The sequence below is a fragment of the Triticum urartu genome, chromosome 6A (genome assembly GCF_056163025.1).
Source record: "Triticum urartu cultivar PI428250 chromosome 6A, HENAU_Tu73, whole genome shotgun sequence".
Classification (NCBI taxonomy): Eukaryota; Viridiplantae; Streptophyta; class Magnoliopsida; order Poales; family Poaceae; genus Triticum; species Triticum urartu.
This window is the reverse complement of record NC_141878.1, coordinates 21,303,180-21,312,886: the sequence shown is the minus strand read 5'-3', so window position 1 is coordinate 21,312,886 and position 9,707 is coordinate 21,303,180. Positions and strand designations below refer to the sequence as shown.

The following is a 9,707-nucleotide window of genomic DNA, read 5'->3' as shown; positions in this document are numbered from 1 at the left end:
AAACAGCCCGAGGACTGCTGTGATGAATACAAACAAAATTAAGATTAATTGTGAAGAGTTTGATGAGTACAATATTGAAACCTACTACTCCATCCGTCACATAATATAAGAACTTTTCAAGCAGTAGCAATTATCTCAAGTGAGGATAGATGCAATATGAACAGATTGTACCTTCACTCTCTTGCTGGACTATGGTTTGTACAAACTGTTCTCTGTTAGAATGAGTCCGACCCAGGGATTTTATTCTGCCGAGAGAAGGTCAACTGCACTAGTTGTCTGACATGCCTTCTGCAATGACCTGGTGGTTGCCCTTGTAGCCACCTAGTTAAAAGAATTTGATGCTAACTAGTATAAGACTTAGAGCAATATGAAGTTAGATTTAACATTTAAGTGAATGGCCGAGATTAGAGAGTTCAAAAATAGACCAAAATGTCCAGTGAAATTTTGCCTTCTTTCTTTATCTGAAGTTTATATAAAGCGATTACAACTAATTTAAACCCATGAGTTAAATCTAATTAGCAAATAAAATTTTCAGTAAGAATCCCCCAATCAGCTTTCTCATGGAGACTATAAATAAATGTACGATATCATGCGGACATCCAAACAACCATTTTGACAATATTTCTTACGAAATGAGTGAACAGCATTGTTGCTATCCTTTTAAAGGCATTTTATAGAACACCATGCAGGCGGCTGCAGGGTGCCAAGAACAACTAGCCTGACGGAAAGTGACTAATAAGGTTAGGTGTTTCTTTGATCATGTCGTGTGTTTACTTATAAACCCACTCTCTTTTATTAAGGTTGCAACCGAAAATGAAAAAGGAAAAGGAAGGGCAGACGGTGGTGCCTGGAACCAAACAGGTTGTGTGCGGTCTCTCTGTTTCCTCCGCTCGAGACCTGCGAGCTGCGGCGCCGGCGGCTGTCGAATGGCTCTCTTGGGCGGAGTACTGCTACAACACCTCCTACCACTCTGCCCTGCGTGCCACACCCTTCGAGGTGGTCTACGCTCCGCCATCCATCTTGCCGTTCTAGCCTGAGACGGCCCGGACCGAGGCGGCGGCCGATCTTCTCCGTGGCAGGGATGAGATCCTTGCTGAGGTGCGCCAGCGTCTCCTCTAGCCCCAGTAGCTGTCCAAGAAGTACTACGACGCCCACCACCGCGAGGCGGATTCACGGTGGGCGACTAGGTGTGGTTGCGCCTACTTCACCGCTCCATGCAGTCACTGGACCCGCGCGCAAAGTGCAAGCTGGGTCCCTGCTATGTGTGGCCGTTTCCAGTGTTGGAGCGCATCGGCAACGTCACCTACCGCCTTCTGCTACCTTCGGGCGCTCGCATCCACGACGTTTTCCATGTTGGCTTGTTGAAGCCTTTCTGCAGCGAGCCACCGGCGGCCACGCCGGATCTTCCTCCGACCTCCAAGGGCCGTCTACTTCCCAGTCCAGCGAAGGTTTTGAAGGGCCAACAGAGCCGAGGTGCGTGGCGCTTGTTGATTCAGTGGCAGGGACTTTCGGAGGAGGACGCCACTTGGGAGCACCTCGGCGAGTTCCGCAAGCATTTTTCCGACTTTCAGCTTGTGGACGAGCTGCTTGCGCAGGCGGGGAGAGATGTTATGACCGGCATACACTATAGCCGGAGGAGGCCTCATGGCGCAGGCAGTTAGGGGCCCAACCCAAGTTATCTTATCGTGTTAGGGGCTTAGCCCAATTATTTTATTAGGAGGATTATATGAACTCATGTACGGACTCGTTTTGAAATTAAGAAGAAGCAATTATATTTGCTCGGCTTCCTGAAGGGAGCCGGGAGACCTAAACCCTAGCCGGCGCCCCCTGCGCCCACTCTCCCTCTCGCATGCGCGACGACAGCGCCCCAGCGCCGGCGACCTCGCCTTCCTGCAGGCCAACCTCCCTTCCATCCCTATAACCTGAGAGCTCGTCCTGGTAGGGACCCGGTTCCTATCAAATGACCTGGTGGTTGCCCATGTAGCTACCTAGTTAAAATAATTTGATGTTAACTACTCCCTCTCTCCCAAAATAAGTGTCTCAACTTTATATTATCTTTACACAGAACAATATGAAGAATGTTACGTTTAACTGAATGGCCGAAGTTGTAAAATAGCCGAATGTCCAGTGCAACTTTGCTTTCTTTCTTTCTTTATCTGAAGTTTATATAAAGCGATTACAACTAATTCAAACCCATGAGTTAAATCTAATTAGTAAATAAAATTTTCAGTAAGCATCCCTCAATCAGCTTTCTCATGGACACTATAAATAAATGTACGGTATCATCCGGACATCCAAACAACCATTTTGACAATATTTCTTACGAAATGAGTCAACAGCATTGTTGCTGTCCACATTTTGTCAAACACCATGCAGGTGGCCGCAGGGTGCCAAGAACAACGAGCTTGACGGACCGTGACCAAGAAAGGTTAGGTGTTTCTTTGATCATGTCGTGTGTTTGCTTCTAATTCACTCTCTATAATTAAAGTTGCAAACGAAAATGAAAAAGAAAAAGGAAGGGGAGGCCGTGGCGCCTGGAACCAAACAGGTTGTGTGCGGTCCACTCTCCTCGAAACCTGTGAGCTGCGGCTGACGGCCGGACTAGGCACTAGTACGTACAGTAAGCAGCTAGTAATGGTGTGGTACTGTACCAGTGCAGGCAGCAGAGATGGATGACGTACCTTTTGGTCGTCTCTGATCCTGTTGCTCCGGGAGATGGATGCAGGCGCAGGATGAAGATGGCCGCCGTGGACCGAAGCAGCTGAAGCGGACATAACTCCCTTTGAAGGAGAAGGGGCCTGGCCTGACCTGGCCCTTGCCGGATGCGTGGGCGTAGAAGCCTATGTCGGAGGACGGAGTTACCTATGCCACTACGGTGGCCTACTCACCTGGAATCCTCCTACCTCTCACGAATTAACCAAGAGACATCGCAGATGTCTAGGAAAACCAGCCGGGCTATACCAGGCGCGGGAAAAACCAAGTCATCAGACTTTTTGAAATAAAATATGGCGCACGCGACGCTGTTTCGCTCAGTTGAACGATTAGTGAATCTGAACCTCTCTCGAGGAAGAGCAGCTGAACTATGCAAGTTATACACCACCAGGCCAACACTTCTGTTTCACTCGGCTTCAGTGTCTTCAGGTCGTGTTCGCCCGAGGATTGAACCGAAGGTCTCTTCCTGGCAGTAGACGAGGGCAGGGGTTGTGACCGTCATTCCCGTAGGCCATAGCTCCATTCCTGCCGACATGGCATGCAATAGAGAGGGCGGAGGCTGCGCATCAGGCGATGGTCGTTGGTCGCTGGCGACAGAGTAGGGAGAAAGGCGGCAGAGGAGTGGATCAACAACAGTCATAGAATAGGAAATGCAGATTGGATACCTTTCTCGAAACTCATTTTGGCTTAGCTCTACAGTCACCTAGAAAACGAGGCGACTGTCTTTCGTGTCTTGTGTGAACGCATTCAACTAGCAGTTTTGCATCTTATCCTTGCATATGGTTTCCTCCAAATTCTCACCAAAGCTAGTTAAATTGGAAGTCAACCGTATCTTACTGAGAGTTTGAGACCATGAATATGATATTCAAAGGGAAAATGTGTGTGTATATATGGATAGATATGTGTGGACTTGCATGCCACAGTGGGGGTCTTTATCATGCTTTGCACGTGCTTGACAAACTAGAAGCAGAATGAAAAGCATGATGGCTCACAGTTGGACTCTGTTCCTTGATTGAAACCTCAGTATCAGCATGAGCAAATATTCAAAAAACAAAAAACATGACCAAATATTTCTTGGTACCCAACAAGTCATGTGAGCAAGAAGTAGGCGCATGATGCTTCCATATGGACAATAATAGCGCATAACCACTTAATTTTGATAGCACCAAAATCTAACCTAAATGAAAAAATTGGAAGTGGCGCAACGGAAACTAGAGTGTCTTATTCAGTGGCACGCACTCTGTCTTATTGTTATCTTCCGAGTTTTATTTATTCCATATTGTAAAAATCCATTCAAAATAAAAGTTGGTTACATTCGAAGTATATCATAATTCAAGCAAGATTCCTAACCAACAGATCTACGTGTACGTCCATATTCAAGCAAGATTCCAGACCAACAGATCTTCTCATTGTGTTTTGCACATCACTTGCTCGGGACACACACACATGTACCAAGGAAGAAAGACAAAGTCAGAAAAATGGGAGCACATGCCACTAAATAGTTCAGCACCTGGCAGAACAGAAATCCATGTGCTCAGTATAGCTACCGCTAGGGATGCAAATCAGCGGCTGATCCATCATGCTTCCTATTCAGCACTAGAAAGATCAGTTATACCTGAATTATGGTGTGTTAGTTTAATTTATACTAGCTTGGCACTTTCATGCGGGACGTTGCTCGGCGCTCTGCATACCCACCACCGCAAGAGTACATGTATAGTTGGATGCATGACAAATCCATTGGAATTATTTTGAAGACAAAAAAACACCCATTTCAACTAGGAAAATACAGTTGATAAGGAGCAAGATCCATCACATATACAACACTATACAATTTAAATCTTGAAGGATAAGATTTACAACTGCAAGGCGCTAGCTCAATTGTAGCACAATGTGGAAAGATTTATAAGCGGTTCAAAGGAAACATGAAAATGAGTGTGGCACTTATTTGCTGCCGAGACGACGAGGTACATTAGAACCATTCGACCAAAAATGCACCCACTGCTTGTATCTTGGAAGCCTCCAATAGGGGCAGATCGTTCATCACCGTTGTCTAAAGGGGTACGATGACTGAAAGTATGATGTTTTTTTCCCGGTTGTACTGTAAGCTGCAGTTGACCCTTGATCACATTTCCAGCGGCAGAATTATAGGAATGCTTTGCATGAGTATTGCAGGACTCACACACTCAAATAATTGGTACTTCTGCATGCAATGATTGGATTTGGTTTTCTCCAAATTCTCACGAAAACTAATTAGTTGAAGGTCAACTTGTCAAGCCTATCTTATTAAGAATCCGAGACCATGGATGCTATGATATTCAGGAGAACGGTTAGTGTATATATAGAAGTTAGAGAGCAAGGGACTAAGACTGGCAGAGTGTTAGTGGAAGGAGATACAAACCCACGTTAGCTGACGGTTCGCATGATGGCTCTGCAATATCAATATTAGCGTGGGCAGAAGTTTCTTGCTAACCCACAATTCGTGTGACTAGGTTCATAAGATATGTTCGCCCCAAAAAAATAAAAAGTATTCAAAAGATGTACTGTTAGAAGTAGGCTCCCACTATTTTCTGTACCATAATGACTCATATATATTTGTCATTGTGTCATAATGTAGTACCAAATGAGATCCCATTTCTGTTATGCTACTTAAATTGTATCCAAATTTCTGTATAGAGTGACTTTTAGTTTTTGTCCACTAGTTCTATTTTTCAAAAATTACCCCATTTAAAAGCTTTTTGTTAGGATCATCGTACCGTACCCCGCAGATGGCTACCATACCGACCTTCGTCTTACTTTTTTTTAGAAATGGAGGAGGACCCCCGACCTCTGCATCTGGATGATGCATACAGGCACTTTATTAATTATTCACACAAGACCCTACAAAGTCATACAGCAGTCAGACTAAAGCCACCGTCTGAGCAACATCTGTTGCTACTCCTATCCAGATGATGTAGGGATGCTGATAGTCTGGGCCTAATACCAAACAGACCTCGCAGCCAAACCTAACATCTAAGACCTGAGGTCCCAATCAGAACGCCTGCCGGGTATGGGGCACCCACCAGTCCGGCGCACTCCTCAACCAGGACGCCTGCCGAGTATGAGGCCGCCACAGCTACCTGCCATCAATCCATCTCCAGTGTTGTACTGCTGCACCTACCTTGCTTGGTCTAGCTGTCGTCGATGCCACCACAATGCCAGATATCGCCACCATCCTCCGCTCGTCCATCATCACACGCCCACCGGCGAGACCCCGCCGCTCCATGCCGCTGAGAGCCGCCGTTGTCGACGTGCCAGATGCCACGCCGCTCCTCCTTCGCGAACACCACCTGCTGCCACTGGTCCCATCCTCTCCGCCCGCAGTTCCTCTAACCGAGCATCCAAACGCCCTAGGCGGCACCTCCAAGCGTACGACACTCGCAGTGCCGCCGCCGCCCAATCGCAGGAAGATTATGGGTTTTCACCCGGGCATGGTGTCGGGGTATAGGGCAGGGACCTTGATGGCACCTGCAAGGAGGAGAACGGCGACCCTGGTCGTCGCCACCGTCGGGATGAACGGGTTACCCAGAGTTTCCTCCGGTCCGATGTCACCTCAACCAGCCCCCGCGAATGCACCGAGGCCGACGACCGCGATCGTAAGCCGTCAAGTGCAGCGGGAGAGAGCCTGCAGCGCGAAGGAGATCCACCGGCAACTCACCGCCCACGGGGTCAAGACATCGTCCATCCACCCCCCATCCACACCGCCCGAGGCCGCTGCCCCGGCACCACCCACCGCACACATCCCGTCGAGACATGGGGGAAGATCCTCACTGACGCCACCAGGATTCACCACACCACGAAAACACCAAGCCGGGCAGGACGAGGCAAGGCCACGTCGGCCAGATCCATGCGGATCCGGCGAACCCTAGCCCACCAACCGCCAGATCAGAGGATCTGGCTCCGATCCCAGGGCCGAGGCGGCCGGATCTGACGAGCGGCGCCGTCCCAAGCGAAGGCGCGGGGCGACAACACCGGAGGCAGCGGCCGCCACAGAGGGCCGGCCTCGGCGACCACCAGGGGAGACGCGGGCGGCGGCGCCCGATGCAAGGTGGGGGAGTCTCCAGAGGCCTAGGTGGGTGCGCGCGGAAGTCCCCGCCGCTGCCTACCGCCGAGCGGGCAGGCCCGACAACGGCTGCCGGCGGCGGCGGAGGAGGAGAAGGCGAGACGGGGAACCGGCGGCGGCGTAGGGTTTCGCCCCCGAGTCGCCCGAGAGCGGACCTTTATAAGGGACAGACGGAAGAACATGATCATTCCAGAGCATATGCATATACTAGCTTTGGTAAGAATTGTTGGCATTTTAGACTCACCTGCGCAAGCGTAATGACAGAAAAGACCCCCTCTTGTGGAATTTTCAAAAAAAAGAACACCTACCCGTGATGGCAAGCGGTATGTGGCCCTTTCCGGCACTACCTGCGGCAACAACACTGTTCCTCCACAGAGGACGATGCACAACATACATACGTGAAGACGATGAACAGTGCATCAATAGTGTTACTGCCACAAGTTGTGGCGACAAGAGCCACATGTTGGTTTCCGCACTTGCCGCCATGAGGCAGGTGGTCTTTTTTTTGGCAATTCCGCTCAAAGATGGCCCTTTCTGTCATTACACCCGCGCAGGTGGTCTAAACTGTCAAAAATTTATTACATCCATGCACGTGATCTAAAATGTCAAAAATTCAGAATTTTATGGCAGTTTATACGACACAGGTGTAATGACAGAAAGGACCACCTCTGAGTGAAATTAGCAAAAAAGAAGACCACCTCTCTTGTGGCGGCAAATGACACATGGCGGACGAGCGACATGACCATGACGAATTGAAAAGCATCTGAATGTCCCAGTGCACTAGGCTCTGGGCGTAGTGTTAAAGTATACCTTTTGTTCATATCACATGTAATAGGAAACTAGCACAATATCCCACCGAATATTGTATTCTGATTCGACTGAGGATTTGCTTTGATTTACCTTGATTACCAAGGCATGTACTCCTATATATTGTGAATACAAGGCAGCCCCATGTGTGGCGTGAATCACACAATCCTATTCTGTTTCTTGGTATCAGACTACATACGATCCTCCCTGATTGCCTAGCTTGCTCCCTGCCATCCTCCCTGATCGCTAGCTTGCTCCAGCCATGTCCACCGAACCCAACACCAGCTCCTCCCTCGCCTCCGCAACCCTCCCCGCCACCATGAACTCCACCAACGGCGCCCTGGTCACTGCCGTCATGCCCGCTGCTGCGTCCCCAACCGTCAACGTCGCGAGCGTCCGTACCCATGTCCCTGTGACACTGGACCTCAACGCCTCCAACTTCACCAAGTGGAGGATGCTTATCCGCGTGCTTCTCGGCAAGTACGATCTGCTCTCCCATGTCAACACCGTCACTGCCGAGACGGACCGCACCGCAGACTGGGTTCGCGAGGACTATATTGTCCGCTCGTGGCTCTATGGGTCCATCTCGGACGAGATCCTTGACATAATCATGGCAGAGGACCAGACAGCGCACGAAGCTTGGACGCTCATCACCAACCTTTTTCTCGACAATCAGATGACCCGCGCTGTTTACCTCGAGGCGGAGTTCCGTGGCCTCGTCCAGGGCGAGCTCTCCATCACCGCCTACTGCCACCGTCTGAAGGCGCTCTCCGACGCCCTCAGTGACGTTGGCACCCCCATCTCCGACCAAACGCTTGTCCTCAATTGCCTTCGTGGTCTCAACCCGCGCTTCTCGGACATCACGACGATTGTCACCATGCAGAACCCTCTTCCTTCGTTCAGCCAGACGCGGTCGCTGCTGACTCTCCGCGAGACTCAGCTCGCGAATTCCGTCGCGATAGGGCACCAGACGGCGCTCTACGGAGGTGCGCCTCCTCACTGCGCCAGCGGCTCCGCCTCCTCTGGTCCCCAGCGCGGACCTGACCGTGGCGACGGCGCTCGGCGCGGCGGCGACGGCCCTCGCTATGGCAACACCTCCGGGGGTGGCTCCTCCGGCGGACACCGCAACGGCGGCAACTGGAAGAAGAAGAAGGGCTCCGGCGGCGGGAACGGCGGCGGCGGCGGCCGCTCCAACTCCCACGACAGAAACCTCCAGCGCGGGGCGCCCTCGTCTGTCAGCCCCTGGGTCTGCTTCAATCCTTATACGGGGCAGGCCCAGCAGCTGTTTCAGGCGCCCCCAACAGCGCGGCCCAACGCTGGTGCTGGCCTCCTCGGGCCGCGACCACCCGTCCTCCCGCCAGCCCAGGCGTTCACCTCCCTGGCCCCGTTGCACGGCCAGGCCTTCGGCAGCAATCCGCCGCCAACTCCTGCATACGGCGGCACCCCGGCGTGGGACTGCTCCGCCCTCCTCGCTGCCCTAAACAACGCCGCGACTCCATCGACAGTCGGTGAGTGGGTAATGGACTCGGGAGCCACGGCACACATGGCCTCCGACCCCGGTATGCTTCAACATCTCACACCTTCTCCCTCCTCCTCCGTTGTCACCGTGGGCAATGGTTCCACCTTGCCCATCTCACACACTGGACACACATATATACCTTCCTCCACTCGTTCTCTTTTCCTTCGCAACGTCTTGCTTGTCCCTCATATTGTCAAGAATTTACTTTCAGTTCGTCGCTTCACAATTGACAATCTTTGTTCTATAGAGTTTGACCCCTTCGGCTTTTCTGTGAAGGATCTTCGCACCAAGGCCGTGATTCTTCGCTGCAATAGTCTCGGAGACCTCTACATCTTCCCATCATCGGTCTTCAACCACTACGCCCATGGACTCCTCGCCACCACCTCCACCGAGCTTTGGCACCGTCGCTTAGGTCTTCCGGGACGTGACACCATGTCCCACCTTCATAAGAACTCTTTTATTTCATGTAATAAAGCAGCCACGCATATTTGCCATGCTTGTCAGCTCGGCAAACACGTGCGCTTGCCTTTCGCTAGGTCTACTTCAATAAGCGCCGAACCATTTAAGTTG

General features: G+C 51.0%; 1 protein-coding gene across 1 annotated transcript; it reads left to right on the top strand.

Moving 5' to 3' along the window:
* Positions 1 to 7,880: 7,880 nt before the first annotated feature.
* Positions 7,881 to 9,451, top strand: LOC147963379 (uncharacterized). The gene is made up of 2 exons (XM_087531343.1): positions 7,881 to 9,177; positions 9,414 to 9,451. The coding sequence occupies exons 1-2, from the start codon at positions 7,881 to 7,883 to the stop codon at positions 9,449 to 9,451; spliced, it is 1,335 nt and encodes a 444-aa protein (XP_087387469.1).
* The last annotated feature ends 256 nt before the right edge of the window (positions 9,452 to 9,707 follow it).